Raw genomic sequence first — 25,090 nt, 5'->3', positions numbered from 1 at the left:
AGGATGATTGAGGGACTGGAGCACCTTCCTTATGAGGAACGGCTGCAGCGTTTGGGACTCTTTAGTTTGGAGAGGAGGCGGCTGAGGGGGGATATGATTGAAGTCTATAAAATTATGCATGAGGTAGAAAATGTTGACAGAGAGAAATTTTTCTCTCTTTCTCACAATACTAGAACCAGGGGGCATCCATTGAAAATGCTGGGGGGAAGAATTAGGACTAATAAAAGGAAACACTTCTTCACGCAATGTGTGATTGGCATTTGGAATATGCTGCCACAGGAGGTGGTGATGGCCACTAATCTGGATAGCTTGAAAAGGGGTGTAGAGAGAGTGGCTATGTTAGCTTAACCATCGCCATTTTGTATGCAGTTATTAATGTAACCGTTATTGGTGAACTTTGTAATAGTTCAACATCACTACCACGGTCTTGCTGGCCTTAATAGTTCTTGAAATTAATTGCCTGTCTTTGGCTTTCCACCAGCTTTCTCATCCTGGTACCGAGTAACAGTTAATTGAAGGTCTTGGCCCAGCTGCACAATGTTTTGCTAACGGTTGGAACTTCAATAAACTTTCAGCCACAACACCTGATAAGAATGAAGAGTTACATCACCTGCTTTAGTTAATTGGCACTAAGTTGTGATTGGTTTATTAAGATCACCTGATGTACAATTTCCCTATATCTGCCTTTGCATATTTTAAAAGAGGCAACCCTTGTCCCGTCTTCCCCCCTCCTTTTTTTCCTCCTATTACGCAATGGTACCTCTCGCTGGCTAGAAGCTGCCTATTGAGTTATGAGAGCTGGGTTTCATTTTTTTTTTCCTTTCACCTGCTAAGCAATGGAGAAGTTTTACATTTTGATTTTAGTAGGTTCAGTGATTTTGTCTCTGCTTGCTTTTATTCAATTGATTGTATGCATAGTATGCCATCTGACTATCGTTTGTTGAATGATGCTAAGTTCAATAAACTTTAAGAACTTGTTTTAAAGAAACAGTCTCCTTTTTCTGAGCTGTGTGAATGTTCAAAATCCTAACCCACGTTTGAGGAGAGTAGGTCACTCGTCCTCTACAAGGGGCTTGGATAGATTTATGGAGGAGAAGTCGATTTATGGCTACCAATCTTGATCCTCTTTGATCTGAGATTGCAAATGCCTTAACAGTCCAGGTGCTCGGGAGCAAAAGCCGCAGAAGGCCATTGCTTTCACATCCTGCATGTGAGCTCCCAAAGGCACCTGGTGGGCCACTGCGAGTAGCAGAGAGCTGGACTAGATGGACTCTGGTCTGATCCAGCTGGCTTGTTCTTATGTTCTTATAATTGCTTTGGCTAGCTATACAATTTTATAGAGTAGTTTTTCTAACTGATGAAAAGTTTGGAGTAATGGGCTGGCTCAGGTTTTTATGTCATTGATCCTTCTGTTGATGGGATTTTCTTCTGCAGACTGCTTTAACTACTCAACAAAATCAATTTCTCTTTGCCATTTGTGTTTCCATTGCCTCCATATGCCCTGTCAAGAACCATCACCTCTTGGCAATACAGGTGGATGAGGCAATTGTTTTGGAGGGTCACAAGGAAAGATATTTCAAGATAGGAAAAAGAATTTGAATTTATACCCTGCCTTTCTCTCCTGTAAGGAGACTCAAGGTGGCTTACAAACTCCTTCTCTTCCTCTCCCCACAACAGACATCTTGTGAAGTAGGTGGGGCTGAGAGTTCAGAGAAAAGTGACTAGCCCAAGGTCACTCAACAGGAATGTAGGAATGGGGAAACAAATCTGATTCACCAGATAAAAGGCCGCCGCTTGAGTGGAGGCAAATCAAACTCAGTTCTCCAGCTTAGAGTTCACTACTCTTCACCACTACACCACGCTGGCTCTAGAAGCAGATGCAGAAGGGGAAGGATGCAGACAGCTTGAAAAGGAAAAGACTTCCGTGATGAATATTTGCAAAATGTTACTCTGCTTACCCTCTTTCATTTTTTGTCTGGACTCAGTTCCCTCAAATCTTTACACATTAGATTTTCATCCTGCCCTTCTTCTTCTAAGGAATTCAGTGCAATATGCATGGTTCTTCCCTCCTCCATTTTATCCTCACAGTGACCCTGAGAGGAAGGTTAGGTTGAGAGAGTTGCTAGCACAAAGTCAACCAGTGATTTTTTACACTGAGCAGGAGATTTGGATCTAGTGCAGACCTAGTCTAACACTCTGATTGGTAGATCACACTCATAATAAGCTAAGTTCAAGGTGCCTTTATCATCATTTCAGCCATTATTATGTTTTTGGGAGAGCAGACAATAACAACCCTTTGAATATTTATTTTATTCTGTACAGTATTTAAAGCAGTTCACACACATTTTCTTTCTGTTATACTTAACAAAGGACTCTATATGGTAGCTTAATATTCATGTCCCCAGATTGCAGAGCTGGTGGCTGAATGGGAGGGGCTACGATGAGCTCACAGCAGACCTGAGATTTAAACCAGAACCTTGCTTATTCCTGCAGGGGGGCAGTTTGAAGCAGATCCTCTCATTGGGGCTTACTCCCAGGAAAGTGGCCTTAGTATTGCAACCTCACAGCCCCACCCACAGCTCCAGACAGCTGCCCCGCCATCGCCAAAGGGGTTTCCCGGCGGTGCGGGGAGGCTATACAAGTGTGACTGCCTCCCCACTGCCAAGAAGTCCCCATAATGCACAATACACTTATGCCACTCAAAGGGTTGTGTAAGTATCGATTCGGCTCTGCCATCGTAAAGCGCCAGATGGCTAGGAGGGAGCTGACTAAGGTTGGCTCCTCCAACCTAGCCTGCCCCCCACTAAGCCGGTAGCAGTAGGAGGCGCAGGTAAACTGCCACCACCAGGGAGGGTGGTGACAGCCGCACGGCAGTGGTTTCAACCCCCTGCCAGGATAAGTGCCCCCCAAAGGTCAAATCCACTGGTGTGGCCATGCCACCACTCCCACGAGTGGATTCACCCCACCCTTTGGATGGGATTCTTAATCTCCTATTCCTTATCCTACAGTTATGTCTACTGCTTAAGTTTAGAAGGTTGCAAAGATTAAGAGTGGCTAACTGGCCAGGAGAGAAATTTTCTGTCCTTTTAATAGAGGCTCCCCGTGTGGAAATGGGCAGCGGAAGCTTTTCATGCCAGGAAGTTAAATAATATCACTGGTTATTGCAGTTCACGCTGATATTACACGGATAGCTGGAGAAGACCCAGTTTAAAAGGTGGCAACGCTTGTACAGGTAAATAGCAAAATGTACATGAAACCATTCTGGAGCCCACTTGAACTTCCCCATGCAAATGACTAGAAAATCATCCCACACCCAAAATCCCCATTCCCCCCACCCAATACAAATAATAGTAATGAATATTAGCATTCATATAATACTTTTTTATCCCAATCCAAATGGGGATGGGGGTGTGAAACAGGTTGTGGGAGTGGGGGGGGGGGGCTTGTGCTGGTGTGCTTGCACTCCCCACCAGGAGAGAAAGCAGACATGCTGGCAAGCTGGTGTCATACTGATCTGTGATGGCCAAACATGGAAGGGCCCCCTGCCAGCGTAGGAGAGCATGCCAGGGCAGTGGAGGCGGGCAGGGGACATTCCCAAGGGAGAAGCCGACTTTAGCCAGCTTCCACCCAGTTTCAGCCCGGGGAACCTTCCCTCTTCCCTGGCCACAGATAAATGCCACTAGAAAGTGTGGCAAAAGTCCTTTTCTCTAGGGGACTATTCAGACAGTGGGAGCTTTCTCAGTTTTGCCTCCTTCCTGTGCCATCCAAACTCCTTTGGAGGCAGTGCTTTCACCACACTGCTCCCAGTCGCTGCAAAGCTCCTCCACATCTGGATTGGGCTGTTTGAGTGTTCAAGGCCCTTCACATATATTGTTCTGTTGTAATCCTTGCAACAACCCTACAAGCTAAGTCAGTGTTATTCCCCCCCCCCCCCCCCGCCCGCCCTTCAATATTGCAGATAAAGGGGAGAGGATGAGAGGGGGTGGTTTGCCTAAGGTTACCTAATACGTTCATAGCAGAGGTGTGTTTGAACCAGGGACCTGAAACCACACAATCTATGCAATTTTCAAAAGTTCCTACTGAAATACAATTAGAAAGAAAAGGGATACATATGAAATTTCCAGCCTCTGATGTTATTACTGTAAGACCACAATGCATGCTAGGGATCAGACAAACCAAAGATCCTAAAATGCCTTTAATGGGAACCTTTTCTTGTTTCTTGGGGTACCATGAGACACTATATCAGATCAAGGGCCGATACGGAGGAATTTAAGAATACCCCCCAGGTCAGAGACATCATGCCTTATGCCCAGAGACAGAACCTACCACTGCACACTTATACCACAGCAGTCAAAGTCTTGTCACTTACCATCAAAAAAGCTAATTTTGCCATTTGGTAGTATGGCAAATCCTGACATATGTATATTCATAGAGATGTGGGTTTTTTTAAATAACGTAGGCTCCCACCAGCTGTAAAGAACAGCACTACAGAGACACAGAACACATCCAGTAGTGGATAAGTATATGTTCCTCCCCCTCCCACAATAGAAGAGGAAGGATGTTAGCATCACAGCAGAGGTTGTTCTAAGTTACAGCAAGTCAAGGTCTCATTGCCTTTTCTCATCCATGACAACTTTCTAGGGGTAGGGAACAACCAATCAGAAACCATATGTCTTCATCAAAGGCCATCAAGGGAATCTCAACATCTATAGCTTATAGGAAAACTCAGGAGGTGAAATCTCTGAAGACAACATATTAATACTGGTAACAAAAAATACAGATAATCCATGGGAAGATTCTAGAATCCAGTTACAAAATAGAAAGCAGAGACTCCACAGAACAAAAAACTAACTAAAGCCAAGCAATATTTAAAAACTGTATGGCAGCATCTCCAGTCTCAGACAAGGTGTGAAGAGGTGGGACTCTTTGGAAGAGGAGGGGAATGGCTTACTATTTGAGAAAACTGGTTTTAGTTCTCATAGCGGTTGGAATTTTGGAGATGAGCTTCCAGTCCCAGTATAGCATTATTCTTCAGAATTACCCCATGTGGGTTTTTTGATGCCTAGTCAAATGTGAGTTCCGATTGAACCTCTTCCCACATTCAAGGCACACATAGGGTTTCTCTCCTGTGTGGATTCTCTGGTGCTTCTTAAGACACGAACTCTGGCTGAAACATTTCCCACACTCAGAGCATTTGTAGGGCTTCTCTCCTGTATGGATTCTCTGATGTTGGATCAAATCAGAGATCCCACGGTAGTTCTTCCCACACTCTGAACACAAGTAAGGTTTTTCTCCAGTGTGGATTCTCTTATGTACCACAAGGTGGGAGCTCTGAGTAAAGCATTCCCCACATTCTCTGCAAATATAAGGTTTCTCTGCTGTGTGGATTCTCAAGTGTCTGATAAGATGAGAGCTGACCAGAAAGCCTTTCAAACAGACAGGACAGCCAAAAGGCTTCTCTCCTGTGTGGATTCTTTGATGAGCGACAAGGTTGGAGCTCACACTGAAGCTCTTCCCACAGTCAGGGCACTTGTAAGGTTTCTCTCCAGTGTGTATTCTCTGATGTGCGATAAGGGTTGAGCTCTGGGAAAAGCTCTTTCCACACTCTGGACAGGTGTAAGGTTTCTCTCCTGCATGGATTCTTTGGTGTTTAACAAGGGCTGAGCTGTCACTGAAGCGTTTCAGACACTCCCGGCATACATAAGGTTTCTCCCCAGTGTGGGTTCTTCGGTGTCTGATAAGAGGTGAGCATCGTTTGAAAATCTTCCCACAATCAGGGCATTTGTAGATCCTCCTTACCTTTGGAGCTTTATTCTGAGCTGCTGTTTTGCTGGATTCCACATTTGCTCTTGCACGTGATGCTGCTCTGCACCGTCTCTTTTTTGGGATGTAAATTTGCTGGCTGTCAGGAGCAGCTTCACTATCTGAGGGCTCTTTGTCCCCCGGAATCTGGAAAACATGTATTTGATATTCTTCCGGCAAGGATTCTTCAGCTTCTTCAGGACCATCCTCTGAGTGAATCTTCACTACTTGCACCAAATCCTCCATCTCTTCCTCTGGGGAGATTGGCTCCTCTTTTATCAGATGCTCTTCTTCTTTCACCATCTCTAACCTGTAGGAACAGAAAGACATTCGTAATATGAGCCATTCTGTGCAAGAGAAAAAAGAAGAGGGAAAATTGGGTGTGCAGCTGCAAACAAGACATCACCACCACCACCACCATTGTTATTAACATAATGCCATCCATATCCATACAGAGTCCAAAAAGACAGTCCTTGCTCCAAAGAGCTTGCAATTTAACATCTGGCACAGAGAAATGTAGGGGTGAGCCCGCGAACCCAGCAGAACCGTAGAAGGAGCGCCAGGCATGCCGGTGCCGGCTACGGCCTTCCGGGCCCACACGCTCCCCCAACCCCCGCTCCCCCATGAGTCACGGGTCATGAACTGCCTGACTCGCGGTCACCAGGTGTCCCATAGAAAGGGACAAAAGGGCCCCTGCCCTCAGGTGAAGATTAGACCCAGACACGGATGCTTCCTCCCGCACGTAGCAGCCCGATGAGATCATGCATCACATGATGATCTCCCGTTCTCCCGCCTGCCCAACCCTTTTACACGCCCCCATTGAAACCCTAATAAAAGGTGTGAAGGGCGAGCGCACGGGAGAGTTGCCAGGATCACGGGATCCCGCGCTTCCTGCCACTGGCTCTCTCCACCAGATGAAATCTCCGCGTCTCGTCTCTTCATTGGGGCCTCATGGGCAAGACTACAGAGAAGATAGTGAAAAGACGGGGGGAACTGGAGGTAAACAGGGAAACTATGTGTTAATTGGGGTGCTGTGTGGTTTCCGGGCTGGATGGCCGTGTTCTAGCAGCATTCTCTCTTGACGATTCGCCTGCATCTGTGGCTGGCAACTTCAGAGGATCAGGAGAGAATGCTGCTAGAGAGAATGCTGCTAGAACAGGGCCATACAGCCTGGAAACCACTCGGCACCCCAGTGATTCCGGCCGTGAAAGCCTTCGACAATATGTGTTAATTCATTCCACTGGCACTTGCTTAGGTTGCCTTCCCATGGTGATGATTCTCCACGGAGCTCTCATTGCTGCTACAAAGGGAGAGACATTCATAGTGAGTAGCAAGGAGGGGATACCATCCCATTTTTAATAAAGTTTTGACTGTTTTGGGGGCATGGCTTACTGGAAGGAGGTGGGACTTATAGGAGCATGTATTTGGGACATTGTAGAACTTGGAAGGGAGAGTGTCTGATTTCCTAATTCTAATTTTCTTCCCATTATTCTTTGAATCCTCAACTGTTTTCGTGTGTGTGTGTGAAAGTACTGTAAATCACTCCATGTTTGCTCTATCAGATTGGGGAAGCCGGTTAATAAGCCCCTCCCCCCGCCACCTTCCCCTGACTTCAAAGCAAAGTTGTGGGATATTAATCTCTTCCCCCTCTGAATGTTTGCATGCAGGCTGGGTGGAAAGATAAATTGTGAGACAGATTATGTTTTGGCTGGCTGATTGCCGCCCATTTGCTAGCTTGTAGCCACTTTCCAGGGGAGTTGGTAAGCTCCATCTCCTCCCCAAAAACCTTGATTAATTTTTAAGAAGCTGGCTACTGAACACATGTGAGTAAAAATGCTTTAAATATTACTCTCTAGATGGGAGCTGGAGAAAACTCCCTCGCTAGCTGGAAGGGGGCAGAGACCTAATCCCCTCTCTCCCCAGCATCATAGCCGGGTCCCTCCTCCCCTTCAGCGTTTTTTCTGCTCGACTGAGCACTTTTTAAAGAGTTTGGTTGTGTGTTTGTGAAAAGCATGCCTGTCCACCGGGAAGGAAAATTGGGGGTGCTGATCGATGTTTTGCACTCTTAGAGGAGATTACAGCTTTTTGTGGCTGTGAGCAGAGTGTGCTTTTAAGAATTTAAAATGGTATGTGTTTCTTTAAAATGAGAGGTGAGTTCTGGAAGGACAGGGGGTGAAAGGGCAGGTAGAGAATACTGATGGTTTGGCACTGGACATAAGAACATAAGAACGAGCCAGCTGGATCAGACCAGAGTCCATCTAGTCCAGCACTCTGCTACTCGCAGTGGCCCACCAGGTGCCTTTGGGAGCTCACGTGCAGGAGGTGAAAGCAATGGAGAGTGACTGTGGACAGTTTGTGTTGAACTGAGAGATAATCAGTATGTGAAAAAACTTAGGACAGCATTCTGGGCTGTACTGTAGTCCATGAACATCTGAAGAGCTACAGATTGCAGACTCCTGTATTAGATGAAGTGTAGAACTGCCAAAGAAATAGGGAGAAACATTGAGAAACTAGAAATGGAGCCAAATCCTAATAGGGTCTCAGAGATGTAAAAGGAGTAAGAGGGTGGATTGCTGTAGAGTGGATGTTACCCGCAGAAGTTGTTGGCTCAGCTTGTTTTATTTGTTGTCAATTATTTCTTGAAATGTTTAATCTAAATAACATATAAATAAAATTTTAATTTTGTTAAGTGTGTCCAGGAATCCCACACCACTCACTTCCTCAAGACCAGACAGCCCTTCAAAAAACTCCTTTAAAGCTCAGACATGCTACTTCAGGAGAAATGATAAAGAGGTTAAATTCCTGCTAGGGGAAAAATATAGATAAAGAAATGAATGAATAAACATTATTTTGCAGCTAATATACATATTTACAAACAAGCAAAAGGTCTGGGCATTGTGCCGCTCTTAGAATAATAGAATCACAGAGCTGGAAAAAACCCCAAGGGCCATCAAGTCCAACCCCCTGCCGTGCAGGAACACACAATCAAAGCACTCCTGACAGATGGCCATCCAGCCTCTTTTTATAAACCTCCAAAGAAGGAGACTTGAAACAAAGAAGGGGAGAAAGCTGCCGGTTTCCAGCAGCACGCATTTTGCTCTGTGATTCTTGCTAAATACCCACACTGGGCTGCAGAGCTCCTGGCAGGAGATGTGTGAATACACATTTTTGTCCACTTACCGAGGGGATGGGGGAAGCCGTCTACCGAAGGGGATTAGAGAGAAGGTCTTGCTTCCTTCTGCTCATATAGTGGAGGGGGGAGGGGGGAACATTCAAAATGTTCACTGGCCACCCTGATAACAAAATGGTTCTCTAGTAGCAGCAACCTCTGATAAAACATACACACCGGCTTCTAAGACTTAGGGCCAATCCACAAACAGCTCCACATTCAAACACCTTCAATCCCAGCCCAAATCACCCCTGAATCCAAGAAACCACCTAGATATGCTAGTCAAGGACTATTCCTATGTGGGTTTTTTAAAAATTCGTTTTGTAAGTGCTCGCAGCAGCAAACGTGACTGTTCTCTTTCCCCCGCCCACCCCCATTTTATCCTCACAACAACCACCCTGTGAAGTAGGTTGAGCTGACCAAGGGTGATTAGTGGAAGATCACCCAGTCAGCTTCGTGAAAGATCAGGATCACTTCAATCTGCCATTCTAAGCACTGTGCATGTAGGCAACAGTCTAGCACAGTGATGGCGAACCTTTTTGAGACCGAGTGCCCAAATTGCAACCCAAAATCTACTTATTTATCGCAAAGTGCCAACATGGCAATTTAACCTGAATACTGAGGTTTAAGTTTAGAAAAAACAGTTGGCTCTGAGGCACACATTACTCAGGCGTAAGCTTGGTGAAGCAACCATGCAACACTTTGAATGGGTGAATCACGACCCTAGGAGGGTTTACTCAGAAGCAAGCCCCATTGCCAGCAACTGAGCTTACTCCCAGGTAAAGGGTCATGCCCAGGCCAGCCTAGATGTGTGTGAGTGTGTGTGATTTTCTGGCCCCCCCCCACATGATGAACTCTGTGCACACGTGCCCACAGAAAGGGCTCTGAGTGCCACCTCTGGCACCCTTGCCATAGGTTCGCCACCACTGGTCTAGCATGATTTACACCTCACCACACTACAGTAATGGTAATGCTGCACTTCAGAGTGATCAAAGTCTGGTGGAACTTTGAAGACTAGTGGAGCAGCAGTGGCGTAGTGGTTAAGAGCAGGTGCATTCTAATCTGGAGGAACTGGGTTTGATTCCCCGCTCTGCCGCTTGAGCTGTGGAGGTTTATCTGGGGAATTCAGATTAGCCTGTGCACTCCCAACACATGCCAGCTCGGTGACCTTGGGCTAGTCACCGTTCTTCTGAGCTCTCTCAGCCCCACCTCACAGAGTGTTTGTTATGAGAGGAAAGGGAAAGGAGTTTGTAAGCCCCTTTGAGTCTCTTTACAGAAGAGAAAGGGGAGTATAAATCCAACCCTTCTACTAACACTTATTCCTCAATATGTGGTTGGTGTGAGTTAAACCTCACTTCATCTGATGAATTTATGCCAAAATAAAAGTTAGGTGCCACTGGACTCCTGCTTTATTTTCCCTAAAACCCATATGAAACCTAAAACCCATATGAAATATCTTTCATAAGATTCCCCTTTAACAGATAAAAATGCCGAATTTATCACAATATTCGAGAACATCTTCCACGATATCAGCCTTCCTACCCTCAGACAAGTATGCTTTCAAAGTAAAGCGAAATATTCCCACTCTGCCTAATTCTCCTTTTAAAAATCACCTTTTTAAATCTAAAAAAAAAAAAACACCTTTGAAAGTCTTTGATTTCTACGTTTCTTCAGAATACATCGCGTTTGGAAAACCAGTCATACGATATTTGGGACACGTTATTTGAATGACTCCACGAAATAAATAGTTATGGAATAGTTATAGAAAGAGATGGTTATGGAATACTAAAATGCACATTTCTAGGAGGGAGGGAGGGAGGGAGGGAGGGAGTACACACCCATCCCCAATTGCGGTTCCACGGCTTCATTTTCTTGCACGTTTGCCAAAATAAAACCAGGTCCTTGCTCCTCCACCCCCCCCCCCCGCCCCGTTCCCGTTCTTTACCTGGAGTGTCGGGATGTTCACTAGTTGATCAAGGCGCTGAAAGCCGATTCCAAACTGCGGCAGTTTTCACTTCGGTCGTGCTCAGATCGCTCAATCTAGAATCACCGTCCAACCTGCAGTCGCTCGGATCGTCGTCAGGAGCTGCTCAGGCCCAGATCGGAGGACTAAAGGGGGGAGGGGGAGAGAAGACGACGTCGCGGGCCTGCAACTTCTTCGATAATGTATTTCCAATGCAAAAGCTGCTGAGGACGGATATTAAGATAAACTAAAATAAACGACAGGCTCGTGAGCGGCGCAGCTTCTTTTGTTCTGGATCTTTGCTCCACCCGGATCTGCTCTTGTGGCCGAGCCACGCACACCCACTTGCTAGAGCAGGCTCAACCCCTTCCTGTGCCGCTGCCATTTCCGAGCCGGACTGCAACATTCCCCAGTTGTTTGCGGTGTCTCTTCGCCACCTCGGGAGACTGAGCACCCAAAAGTAGAACACCGGATCCGCAACCCTGGCCTCAGGGGGAAGCGCATGCTGATGCTTGTCTGGTTTCCCCGGCTTCACGCTTTATGAAAGTCTCCCGTGGAGGACAGTTTCTGCACGCAAATCCGTTGTCGCCCGGGTAACAATCGCAGCACCTGCCATACATGTGTGTGCTTGATTGTGCTTTGTGCGCGGGCGCCAAGTTCTTCAACACACTACAGCTGGATTTGTGATGCGAAGCCCACATTTATCCAGGGACTTGTTCCTGGTTACGTTCGAAAAACGAATGTGTTTTGGCTCTTAGGAACAGATATAGGTAGGTGGTTCTGGTGGGTTTTCCGGGCTGTGTGGCCGTGATCTGGTGGATCTTGTTCCTAACGTTTCGCCTGCATCTGTGGCGGGCATCTTCAGAGGTGTATCACAGAGGGAAATCTGTTACACACTGTGTCCAGAGAGAAGGAAATGTTTGGGGTATATATTGTCCATGTCCCAGGGTGGGGAACCAACCAGTAACTGTTTGGGTGGCCCAAACACTTACTGATTGGTTCCCCACCCTGGGACATGGAACAAGATCCACCAGACCATGGAACAAGATCCACCAGACCACGGCCACACAGCCCAGAAACCCCACCAGAACCAGTTGAATCCGGCCATGAAAGCCTTCAACAAGATATAGGTAGGATTCACATTCATAGGGGTGTCAAACTCGCTGCCCTCCAGATGTTCATGAACTACAATTCCCATCAGTCCCTCACAACATGAGCATTGGCTATGCTGGCAAAGGCTGATGGGAATTGTAGTACATGAACATCTGGAGGGCCGCGAGTTTGACACCTGTGTCAGATGTCACGTGGACCTTACTTAACGTGGTAAAAAGCAAAGTAATGATACTTTAATTTGTTTGAATTGTCCTTATCCTATTCCTGAAGCATTTTTTTAAACTCCAAAGCATTTAGCTCAGCGGTTCTCAACCTGTGGGTCGCGACTCCTTTGGGGGTCAAACAACCCTTTCACAGGGGCCGCCTAAGACTCTCTGCATCAGTGTTCTCCATCTGTAAAATGGATAAATGTTAGGGTTGGGGCCACAACATGAGGAACTGTATTAAAGGGTCACGGCATTAGGAAGGTTGAGAACCACTGATTAGCTGGAGATGCTGGGATGCTCTACGTGAAAGATCTGTGCTCTCCAGGACAGAGCCTTAGGCACTTCCTCCTTCTCCTCCACCTCCCTCCACCCTGCTTCTGTCCAAACTCACTATATATTTTGTCAAACGCTTTCACAGCCAGAAAAATATATATATGGCTGTTGTGGGTTTTCTGGGCATTTGCATTCAAATATGTCAGCCATAGATGTGGGCGAAACATTAGGAGCAAAAACTACCAGACCACGGTCACACAGCCCAGAAAACCCTCAGCGGTCACAGTGGCGTAGGAGCAGCAGTGGCGTAGGAGGTTAAGAGCTCATGTATCTAATCTGGAGGAACCGGGTTTGATTCCCAGCTCTGCTGCCTGAGCTGTGGAGGCTTATCTGGGGAATTCAGATTAGCCTGTGTACTCCCACACACGCCAGCTGGGTGACCTTGGGCTAGTCACAGCTTTTCGGAGCTCTCTCAGCCCCACCTACCTCACAGGGTGTTTGTTTTGAGGGGGGGAAGGGCAAGTAGCTTGTAAGCCCCTGTGAGTCTCCTGCAGGAGAGAAAGGGGGGGATATAAATCCAAACTCTTCTTCTACTTTTATTTTATTTATTTACCAAATGATGTCTCCTTTGGGGCTCTTTTGCTTTGAAAACCTCTGTATGAAGAACAACACACCTGCCAATTCTGATTCAATGAACTTGTGGTCAAGTTAGTTTAGCATGAAGAAGCTGTAAAAAGACCCGACGTGGAAAGTATTTGATGGGGCATTTTCATTCGGATATAGTGAATATAAATCATTTATATTTTAACCTAAAGATAAGTTTATTATTTTAATCTGAATGCTTTAATTGTATATATTTTTGGATGTTATAGCCAATGGCTCAAACAATAAATACCACTTGGCTTGACCTGCCAATTTTGGAAAATAACTTGGGTGCCTCTCTCCATTCTTGGTTGCTCATCTGATCGGCCACCCGTGAACACTGAAATGCCTGCACATCATCAGCATTTATTAAGAGTGCTGGATGTGACAGGACATAAACTTGAAGAGGCCAGCTTGGATCCAGCAACAGCCTTTGAATCAGATCCAGTTCATCAAGTAGGGCCCACAAACTTGCCCAGAGAAGCTCCCAATCATGAGGTTGAAGACTCAGACTCCCACTGGTCTCTAGTGGCAGAGAATACAGGCTGCTGGAGGTGGAGGCTCCTTTTAGCCTTCATGGGAAGTCACCTGTCCTTCTTGAAACCACTCAGTTCACCAACTCCCATTTCTCATCCCAGTGGACCTCTGAGCTCACAGCACCAAATGCCCTCCCACAAGAAAGATTCAGCACTCACCTTCTTTCACAAATCAAAGTTTCTGGCGCATCTGATGGATCTCAACACTCTCAGGCCCCTTCCGCACACGCAAAATAATGCGTTTTCAAACCACTTTCACAACTGTTTGCAAGTGGATTTTGCCATTCCGCACAGCTTCAAAGAGCACTGAAAGCAGTTTGAAAGTGCATTATTCTGCATGTGCGGAATGAGCCTCAGTTTTTCCAGCCTGTTTTCAGGGAATGCCTCCTGCGTCCTGGCATACCTTCTAAAAGCATTTATTTACACATGTAAAGGCTGCTTTAATACAAGGAGGGGGCTGTTCAGAGACAGTTCTCACTGAGGCCCACTCCCCAGAATCTTTCTTCCCACTTGACATTCAGTGTGGGAATAATTTTTACTTTGTGCTAGGATTAGAAAGCGCAACCGGGCCACCTTTGAACAACCCAGGAAGATCATCAGGCAATTGGAAAAAGCAAAATTCTCTTTAAGTAGCTAGGAATAAGCAGGGCTCTCTGCTGGAAGAAAGTCTGAGGCTGCCAGGAAAGGATGATTCTGTGATTTTGATATTATGGTTTATTTTGCCCTCCCCCACCTCCTTTTTGGAACCTCTAAGTGGAAGATCCAGGTTCGAATCCTCTCGGAGCCATGGCAGCTTGGTGGGTGATCTTGGGACAGCCTCACTGACCTAACTCAAGGGACTGCTGTTGAAAGGATAAAGTGCCTGAAGGAAGAATGACATTGTAGCTGTTTGGGGACCCCATTGGAGAGAAAAGTAAGGTATGTACAATAAACAGTGGGAAAATGCTCTTGGGAAAATGTTACCTGCAAGAGGCTAATGGCAGGAAAGCAGATATGCTAATGTACTTGGCGTTATTCCAAAGAGATTGAGTGAAACGACTTTTGGACAGAGCATAACAGAGGGTGGGTAAAGCCTAGAAAGAGGGCAGAGCATGATATCACATCGATGTTCCCCTCACCCCACATACCCAAGCTCCAGTTTGTAAGGGTAGGCAGAAAAAAAAACTGGGTGGAATATGCTTTTTTTAAAAAACCAAAAAACCCACAAGCCCTCTCTGCATGATAGAAAACTTAGTACATCAGAGCAAAAAGTAACGTTCTTGTCCTTTGTCCAGCATGCTGGTTTTCTGTTTGCAGAGATGTTTTGAAGTAGATCATTTAAAATTGTAGATCTAGACTGTAGATCATTTAAAATCTCTGCACTCACACTTAGTCTAGAATGGTGCATTTTATTCTCCCTCCTTAGTGTTGTACTACCGCATTCAACTGTATGTGTAGACATAGCCAGAGCATGTACAAAGACATTTTTATTCAAATAATGTGTTTTGCTTGACCACAGAGGAACGCCGGAAGGAATCAGGTGCAGGAGAAAGAGAAAAGGACAAGATGCTACGTTTGGATTCACGTTTCCATTTCCTCACCGCCAATCAGTCATCTATCCTTCTGGTACCACAGAATGTTACTTTCTCCTGCTACGAACATCAGGCTGTGCTCCTTAATGGATGATTGGGTACTTGAGGGTATTCCAGAGGACTAAAGGATGGAAGGCAATCTCACGAGCAGCAAAAATACTCCAGCCCATTCCATGGGGCATCTCTACCTGTCTTTGCAATCGGGAGTGATTTTTCATTCATCCTCTCTGGAGAATTAATTTTTGTACTGTAAACAAAGCTTGGCCAAGGGTGTAAAAACAAAGTTAGGCACAAAAAGGTAGTGGGACGGACTTGAAGTTGAAGGAAAGGCATGCCAACATGTGCAGGTAGCTGCATACCTCTCAACCACCTACTCACAAACTGAGGAGCAAGGATGTGCCTCTCCCAAAACCCAGCATGTGGGGATGCAAAAAAATGCAAAACCCAAAAGGAGAATGCTACCAGGATTGTTGCTGACAACATATAACCTAGTGGAAACTGCATAGGTAGACATGCAACAGAATTTCTCAGTAGCTCAGGTATACTCATTGCTATTTTTCTAGTGCATAGTTAGAAAAGTGGGAAATGCCAACACTTCAAGTCATGTTTAGCACCTGCACCAGATTTTCTGGTGGTCAGTATAATGAAAGCAAGCATAGAAGGGTCTAGTGACAGTCCCATCAAAGATCTGCCTGAGTTCTTGCACTGTAGTATGGCTTACATGCTGGGTTGTTTTTGGCCTTTTTTTTGCCTTCCATAGCTAACAGTTAAACCCCATAGGACCAAGATCAGGGAAACTGGATCAAGTTTCTACATTTTGGAGTTTTTAAAAGTACTAATATTCATACTGAGATTTTCCTCACCATTCAATAGGGAGCAGGTTTACTGCCCTGCTTTCCTTTTCACAGTTTAACCTCAAGTTTCTTACAGGGCTTTCTCTTTTAGTAAATTTTGATTCCTGTGGGCAGGCTACAGGTCTGGGATGCTTTGCCCCTAAAGGAAGTGCCAAAACTTCTCCCCCTGAAATGCTAGCTTTCCACATGCAAGTTAATTTTCCTTGTTAACAATGAGAGTGTTCTCAGTCAAATGACCTGTCACCTGCCATCTGAAGCGGAACACACCTGCAAAGACCATTTTGTGTCCTTGTTCCTGCACACTCGTCTGTTTCTTAAGCAAATCAGATCCCCAAGAGGCTTTTTTTCTACCACTGAGCGTGTTTTATCATGACTTTTTCTCTGTATGGATTTTCTGATGCCTAAGAAGGCCAGTGGAATTGCAGAAGCTTTTCCCACACTCTGAACACTTATATTTTCCCTCTCCTATGTGAGTTTTCTCATGGGCAGTAATGTTTGATCGCTGACTGAATCTTTTCCCACAGTCTAGGCACTCATATGGCTTCTCTCCAGTGTGTGTCCGCTCATGGATGATAAAGCTCTCTCTCCGATAGAAGCTTTTCCCACAGTCTGAGCACTTGTATGGCTTCTCTCCTGTGTGGATCCTTGCATGCTCTTTAAGGAGGGACCGGTAATTGAAGCTTTTTTCACAGGTGGAGCATGCAAATGGTTTCTCTCCTGTATGAGTTCTCTCATGCTCAATAAGGTGTGATCTTCGACTAAAGTTCTTCCCGCATTTGGAGCAGGTGTGTGGTTTCTCTCCTGTGTGGATTCTGTGGTGTCTGGTAAGGTGCGATCTCCGACTGAAATTCTGCCCACACTCCAAGCAGTTATATGGTTTCTCTCCTGTGTGGATCCTCTCATGCACCAAGTGGGCTGAGGCATGGTTGAAGATTTTCCCACAATAGGAGCATTTGTATGGCTTTTTCCCAGTCTGGACATTCAAGTTTTTAAGAGGTTCAGCACTCTGACTAGAGCTTTTCCTACTGTCCGTTCCTGTCCTTTTCCTCCTACCTGGCTCAAACCCTTCTTGCAAAGTGCTTTTGTTTAAACTCTTTTCCACTGCCTGTTCTGTGTGGCTTCCCTGATGCTGCTGATTTCCACATGCCTTTTCAATATTAGGGATCTCACAGCCTTTTACTTTGTCCTGAATTCCAGGCGCTTCTTCCATCTTGGGAAACAGGAACAGTTTGCTTTTGCTTTGTTCCAGAGACGCTCGTTTGAGATCCATTTGCTCCCGTCGCTCCAGCTGAAGACTGGCCTCTTGGACATCACCTGCTAGAAGAATTGATGCACTGATTTTAATATTTACATTTGTCTTTGCTCTCCAGCGGGGCATATAGTGGCTTACAAGAAAACCCCACAAATATAACAAGAAAATAACTAGCAACAAAATGAACATTCAGTACCATGAAAGGGCTGGCCTGGAGTCCAACTGGACCCTCTCACTGAAGACTACAGTGAGCCACAGGATAAGAGCCCCCTGGCTCTTGCCCTTTGGCTCACTCCTCAAGCTGCACCAAGACTTCAATACCTGAAATAAGGAGGAAAACATAAGCCCAGCATTGCTCTTTGACAGCTGGCAGCCATGTATATTGATTTTACCTAAAACAACATATTATGCTTTCCCTCCTTAGATTCAAGGCCATGGACAAGTCACATAAAATTGTAGGATATGGAAACATAGCAGGTAATTGACAATATACAAACAACTCACCAAAAATATAAGCTTTTATTGTCATTGTGCATGCACAATGAAATTACAAGACTTCCCCGATGCACACTCTTCCAGACCTCACACCCCACCCTCCTCCAACCATCACTACACAGCCCCAACCACATCAGCGCGAAACCATGGAGTTCAGCATAACCACAGCTCTCGAATAAAAGCTGTCTCTGAGCCTGTTTGTCCTTGTTTTTATGATCCTGTATCGTCTGCCAGATGGTAACATTTAAAAAAAAAGAGTATGCTGGATGAGATGGGCCCTTCAGAATACAACTCATTATAAAGGCAACAGGCATTATAAAGTTCCTCCAAGGAGGGGAGAGGGCAGCCAGTAATTCTCTGGGCAGTAGTAATCACCCTTTGGAGCACCTTCCTATCCGCCACTGTGCAAGTTATAAAATCAAGTTATAAAAGGAACCAGAACTATCAAAACGGTTTACCCTCCACTCAAATCCCCCTTGTGATGTACAGAAGTAGGTTAATAGTAAGCGTTAATAGTGAGAAGGTCACACACGTTGGATCCAATTCTACCTGCATATTTCATACAATAAATTGACACATTTTTCATTGGAATTCTGGTCAAGTGTTATAACTTACAATAGTCTGAATAGCCTAGACTAGCCAGAGCAAATCAGAGCTTGGAAGCTATGCAGTGTTGGCTGTGGTTAGCACTTGGATGGGAGACTGGGATTGCTGTGCAAAGACAGGCATTGGCAAACCATCTCTTACCTTAAAATCCCAGTGAGAGGTTGCCATAAGTCAATTGTGACTTGTCAACACTTAATTATTAATATAATAACATGCACTATATACAATCATGTACCACAAGATGAATTTAGCGGTTTGAAAGCTAGTGAATGCAAACAACACTGCGCTCTTGTTGTGGAATTCTTTCTTAGGATTGCCTGGCAACCACGAGGTTGTAGACTTTCCCCATGGCAGGGCTGGTCCATTAGAATGGCTTACCAGAGTGGGGGCAGAGGGTGCCCTCATTTTCTGCATTCAGGAAAGCTTGTAATTCATTTCACAGGCCGTTTAATGGAGGCTCCAACTGTGTGTGTATCTCATTTTCATTGCTGACTCACTGTCATATTGGTTTCCTGAGTGTGTAACTTCTTGTTGCTTTGTTCGCCACCTTGAATCTTAAGGAGGTAAGGTGTGAAGTAAATATTTTAAATAAATAAACAGATGTAGGACCTAGCAGGTGCCATAAGCTGCTGTGTTGTTCTAAGAGTTCCAAAGTACATTGTGGGGTGGCTACTTATTATCTCCCCAACATCTTTCCCATGGGGCTGAATGAGGTTTATTCTTTCTCTCTGAGAACTCTGGAACAGAAATCAAGTGCGGAATACATTCTTACCCAGCAAACTGGCTATTCTTTCACCCTCTTGCATGGCCACCATGTATAGCTGCATTTTCAAGGGGTTGGCCTTGGAAAAATCAACTGCCGCCTTTTCCAATGGGCCTGGCACCTGTATCAAGAAGCAGAGACCCAGTTTAGGACATGGCCATAAGTTTGTATGGAGGAAAATGCCCCAGCAGAGCTCAATCAAATTTTGCAACCATCACAGTTAACCACGAACAGCCCTCTGGTCCAGCTCAAATATCTACAGCAGGCAGGCAGGCAGGCAGGCAGGCAGGCAGGCAGGCAGGAAATGAAACCAGATTTCTAGCCCAATCTAGTTAGTCTTCTAATGTTGGGGTGAGCCGGCGAACCTCGTAGGGTCTCAGAAAGAGCACAGGAATGCCTGCGCCATCTGTTACCCTCTGGGCAAGCAGACTCACCGATCACAAGACCCCATGACCCACGGGTCACCAGGTGTCCTGGACAAAGGGACAAAAGGTGCATACCCCCAGGTATAGATTAGGCCCAGACAGGAGCGTTTCCTCCCGCACATACGCAGCCCCTATGATTCATGTATTGCACAATATTCTCCCACTCTCCGGCCTCCCGAAAACCCCAATAAAAGGTGCCAGGGACCAGAGTACGGCAGATTAGCCCACTACTGGTTTCTCTCCCACCCGGATGATATGTCGCTCACGTGCTAGCCGTTTTCATTCCTCAAGAGTAAGCCTCGATGGACGACTTCATTCTAAGATGAGGAAAAATAATATCGACATTTGATATCTACAAATAGAAATCAAATAGTTTACAATCCCCCTGGGCTTGCTAGGAAGGCCACTGCCAGTCACACTCACCAGCTGGTCCCATCTCTCATTCTCTTGCAGTCTCAAGGCAAAAATCTCCACCAGGGTCACCGCTTGGGCACAGGTCTCTGGGCCTCGTTTCCTGACCCAGATCTGCATTTCCTGCGGCAGTATGGCCAGGAACTGCTCTAAGATCAGGAACTCCAAGATCTGCTCTTTGGTGTGTTTCTCAGGCTGCAGCCATCGACAGCAAAGCTCTCGGAGCTGGCTGCAAACAGCTCGGGGGCGCTCAGCCTCCAGGTAGCAGAACTGCCTGAATTGCCGGCGCCGTAGCTCCATACTCACAGCATCCCTATCCAAGAGCTCGTCCTTTTCTTGGCGGGAGGAGCACAGGCCACTGGAGGCTTCTGCAGCTTCTCTACTGAGATCTGCCCGACTTCGAGTTGCCCTGTCTTCTTTAGGCCAGTGGATGGCATCAGCTGTTCTCTGGAAGGAAGTCTGGAAAGTTTTAGTGTTATCCCACTGAGTGGGCACCAGAGGTTTCCTCCGGGATTTGGCTGCCTTCTGGAAATCCTGCTGCTGAGTCTTTTCCTCCAGTGCCTGATTAGCCTCCGGCAGGAACACCCTGTCTGGTACCTGTTGATTTTTTTGCACAACCTCCTCGGTGGTTGTCTGCTTAGATTCTAGTGAAGCCACCTTGCGTGGTGTCTGTTCAGTTTCCTGTGCGCCTGTTTCTGTTGGAAGATCTTTGGCGGCCCTGACATGGATGAGCGAGTGATCCGCCGCCAGTTTTTCGTTGGCTTTGGGTTCTGCTGGATCCTGCTCCTCCATTTTTAAAATTATTTTCTGCCCTCTCAGAACTGCAAATGAAGTTAAGTTTTCACAAAGTGCAAAGGCTGTGCCAAAATGGTTGCCAACCAAGATCTTGAAGGAAGCGCATTTCCCTTACAGTCTCAGTACAGCCACTGTCTGTCACACCTGGCAATCAGATGTTAGGAAAGGTGTAGAAATAATGAGCTATCAGCTCACACGTGTTGCGCTCTGATGTGAAATTCTGTAGTTTTCGCCGCCACAGAAAAGGGATCCAACAGAATAGAATATGTCACAAGAGAAGGCCAGCAAAGACAATTTCAGTTTCAAGGTGACATCCACAAAAGCTGAACCTGCCGGAAGTGTAGTATGATGAACGGTGAAAAGTTCATCGTTTTACAGAATGTTTGAACTAGATGATACCCAGGAATACAGGCAGTGCGGCATGATGATTTCCAGCGACCAGGATTGACATTCCAAGTGAAGATTACTGGGTGACCTCGAACTATTTATCATCTCTTGGCCTGGCCTTCCATCCAGGGGTGTTGTGGATCTAATATATGCCTTGAGTTCTAGGGAACAAGCAGAGAGATAAATGCAATCAATAGAGACATGGAAGATGAATCACATGAAAATGCTGGCAAACCATAAGTTCAGCCTACAGGGAGGGCTGTAAGGAAGATGTATCAGTATACTTTTCAATCACTGGATGTTGTCAGAAAGAAAATGTGGAAACAGATAAGTCTGCACCAATGTTTTTTTAAACAGGCTTTTACTTTCTCAACATAAAAAATATACATTTTCACAACTACGATTACAGAAATGCAAAACAAAAAGAAAAAACACAAAAGGGAACACACACACACACAAGATTAAACATAAAACTTACAAGAACAAAACCTAACCTATTATAGCCAACCTAACTACACACCATAAAACCATATATTGACTTCCCACTATCTCATTGTTGAATTCTAATCCATTCTAGGTTCATACATCTTCTAATCTACCTTCTATGCTGCAGCCAGGTTATCCGGATCTCGCAACAGTCTTCAGGGCGCCGCTGCAACCCATTGGTTCGGTTGCAACCTTCTTGAACAAGGTTGCAAGCCGGGACTTCCTAAGGGCAATTTCTCGACGGAAGAGAGGGGTGTGGAACGGGAGGCAGGCAGGACAGGAAGGTGGCCCCGGCTATTATTTCCTTCGCCGTTTTTCATACCCCTCTAGGATTGTCCGCTCTGTTGGTTTAACCATGGAGCATCTTCAGCGGAGCAGGGGAGGGCGCGCAGTGGGTTTGAGCCCAGGGGAGCAGCCAAGAGGGTCTCATGATGCAAGGGTGGTTCAGCCTCCAGAAACAAGACAGTGGCTCTCCTATGACATTTAGAAGATATGAAAATAATCTTCTATAGAAATGGATTTAAAAGCTGCATCTGCCAAATCCTCATATTTTCTGTTAGAAGTAAAAGCAGCAATTCCAGTCGTTCTAACCGAGGTTTGCTTTCTTGTGGGGTTTTCACGTTCAGGGTCTTCTGGTTGCATCTCTGCTAAAAGGATCCCCGGACGCTGGTGTGAAGGAAGAGCTTCCTTTATCTGAGATCCTACAGTCAGACTGATCGAGTCTGATGGCTCAAGGATGCAACTTGGTTTAAGGAAGCTTCATATGCTCCAACAACCCTAATTTTTTTGTGGTGGTTCTTTTGTCATTGCTTCAGGGTGCCTAAAACCTCTGTTTCTGATGACTGGGTCATCATCTAGCATGGGCAGGTGTCCTACTGGTGGGAAAGGTCTCACTCTTTTTGGATCTAGTTATTTCTGAGTGCAAGAGATCTTATTTTATTTAAATATACCCCACTTTTCTTCCCATTGGGGACCCCAAAAGTCCTTTTGGGCCTTGGTCTCCTCACCTGCATTTTATGCTCACAAGAACCCTGTGAGGTAGGTTAAGCAGAGAGAGAGAGAGAGAGAGAGAGAGAGAGAGAGTATGACCAAAGGTTGCCAATCTCCAGGTGGTGGCTGAAGATCTCCCACTACTATTACAACTAATCTCCAGTTGACAGAGACCTTGTCAGAACATGTGTTTAGATGAGCAAAATCTAAATGACAGCTGGACCCTCCTAGCAGGTGCCGTGTGCAGATTAGGACTGAGTGCACAGCTTGTATCGTGTGCAAAACCTGATAAGGTGAGGGCACCTGATTGGTACCACTTTTGTATATAGATAGCACAGACAGCAGAGTGAGGTGTGCCTGAAAACACCTGTGGTCTGGCGAAGCACTTTGTCAGTAGATAGCAATAAATAGAACTGCACTGGGGACTGTGTGTCTGTCAGTTCTTGTGCACATTGCGCCCTGCAAGGTGGTCTACTCCGAGTAAATCCGCTGCTTCAACAGACCTGTAGGAAGTTGCACTGTATCGCATTATACCCCATTGAAGTCATGCCCATGCTGTAGATCTATAAAGCTTTCTTGCACTGAATCAGCCCACTGGTCTGTCTTCTCAGGCTGATGGCATCTCTCCAGTGCCTTGAGCAACTCTTTCATGTTGCTGCCTATCTGATATTTTAAACTAGAGATACCAGGGATTGAAACTGTAAAACTTCTATGCAAAGTCACTGATACACAGCCTCTTCCAAGCTTTTCTTTTCTTTTCCCCTTTCCCTCATGAATACTGAAGACTTTGCAAAGGCCTTTTTTTCAGAAAGTATTTCTACAGCCATAATAACTGTAGAAATTTCTTCATTGTGATTTTTGATGCATTCCTTAAGCAGAACAATCACACAAGGTTGACAGCTCTGGCATGAACACGAGCAAGGAGAGGGTAGTATGAACATACTAATGCACACCAGAGTGGTGTAGCTGTTAAAGAGCCAGATTGTTATGACTGGAGAGACCCAGGTTCAAATCCTTGCTAAGCCATGAAACTAATTGGGTGACCCTGGGCCGGTCTTTCTTGCTTAATCTAACCTACCCCACAGGGTCGTTGTGAGGATGAAGTTGAAGTGGGGAGAACTATTTATTCTACCCTGAATCCTTTTGAGGAATGCTGACTGCCAATAAGTCTCACCTGGTAGTCAGACAGTTAGTAGGGACAATGGCTGGAATTTGTTTTTACAATGGAGAGCAGCCGCTGATGGTCCCTTGCTCCAAGGGAGCAGGGTATAAGTTAACACAGTTACCATTTTCAAGCTGCATGTTTGCTTGGCATTTAACTCACAATCCTGGTTTAGACACCATTTATGATCATGGCCTGAGGAATCTGCCCCCTCCCCACCACAATTTTGTTTTTGTAACATCCGGCTTGATGAAGTGTTCTGGGTAATGCAAGTGTTAGCACACTGGCATCATTTAGTTGATCTTTAAAAAAGGTAGTACCTGGATTGTACTTGTGGTTTTGGATTTGGCTTTTGGACAAGCACAGCTGTAAACAACTTTTTTTTCCTTTGAGGAAAAGTTGTATGGAACCGTAGCAAGTGCATTCTAATCTGGAGGAACCAGGTTTGATTCCCCGCTCTGCTGCCTGAGCTGTGGAGGCTTATCTGGGGAATTCAGATTAGCCGAGCACTCCCAAATGCCAACTGGGTGACCTTGGGCTAGTCACAGCTTTTGGGGGCTCTCTCAGCCCCACCTACTTCACAGGGTGTTTGTTGTGAGGGGGGGAAGGGCAAGGAGGTTGTATTGTCGAAGGCTTTCATGGCCGGAATCACTGGGGTGCTGTGTTTTTTCCGGGCTGTATGGCCGTGTTCTACCCGCATTCTCTCCTGACAGGAGAGACTGCTGCTAGAACACGGCCATACAGCCTAGAAATAACACAGCTCCCCGGCAAGGAGATTGTAAGCCCCTTTGAGTCTCCTACAGGAGAGAAAGGGGGGATATAAATCCAAACTCTTCTTCTTCTTATGAAAAATCCATAGACTAGCTGCTTCTAATGTTCACGTCGTAGAGCAAATGGCTTACATTTGGGATTTATTTCAATGACTAATGATGTCCTGTTATCTTGGGATCACTGAATTCAGCTGAAGAGAATATTTCTTTGCAGCCACCCATGGAATTCATTGCCACAAGAGGCAGTGATGACCACTTTTTAAACAGGCAGTGATATGGCTTTTAGAGAGAGTTACGGCCCACAAGTTTCTAGGCTTGCCTTTGCTATTGCTATTTACATTTTGATCTGTGCTTTCAGTTTGGAGTCGGTTTAAAATTTGTAGTTGCGAGTTTTCTTTGGAGGCTATAGAGATAAACAG

The 25,090-nt window shown here is 45.7% G+C and overlaps 1 protein-coding gene across 1 annotated transcript in view; it reads right to left on the bottom strand.

The window, feature by feature from the left end:
- Positions 1–2,291: 2,291 nt before the first annotated feature.
- Positions 2,292–25,090, bottom strand: part of LOC125427721 (zinc finger and SCAN domain-containing protein 12-like) — a 30,684-nt gene continuing 7,885 nt past the window's right edge. The window contains exons 3-8 of the mRNA XM_048487273.1: positions 20,094–21,424; positions 19,255–19,366; positions 16,504–17,446; positions 11,280–11,416; positions 11,030–11,080; positions 2,292–6,149 (exon numbers count right to left, since the gene is read on the bottom strand). Coding sequence (XP_048343230.1) covers positions 5,038–6,149; positions 11,030–11,080; positions 11,280–11,416; positions 16,504–17,446; positions 19,255–19,366; positions 20,094–20,873 — 3,135 coding nt within the window. The 5' untranslated portion in view covers positions 20,874–21,424 and the 3' untranslated portion in view covers positions 2,292–5,037. The remainder of the gene's footprint in view (positions 6,150–11,029; positions 11,081–11,279; positions 11,417–16,503; positions 17,447–19,254; positions 19,367–20,093; positions 21,425–25,090) is intronic.

Source organism: Sphaerodactylus townsendi, linkage group LG03 (genome assembly GCF_021028975.2).
Source record: "Sphaerodactylus townsendi isolate TG3544 linkage group LG03, MPM_Stown_v2.3, whole genome shotgun sequence".
Taxonomy (NCBI): Eukaryota; Metazoa; Chordata; class Lepidosauria; order Squamata; family Sphaerodactylidae; genus Sphaerodactylus; species Sphaerodactylus townsendi.
The sequence above is the reverse complement of the archived record's forward strand: the minus strand, read 5'-3'. Positions and strand labels throughout refer to the sequence as shown.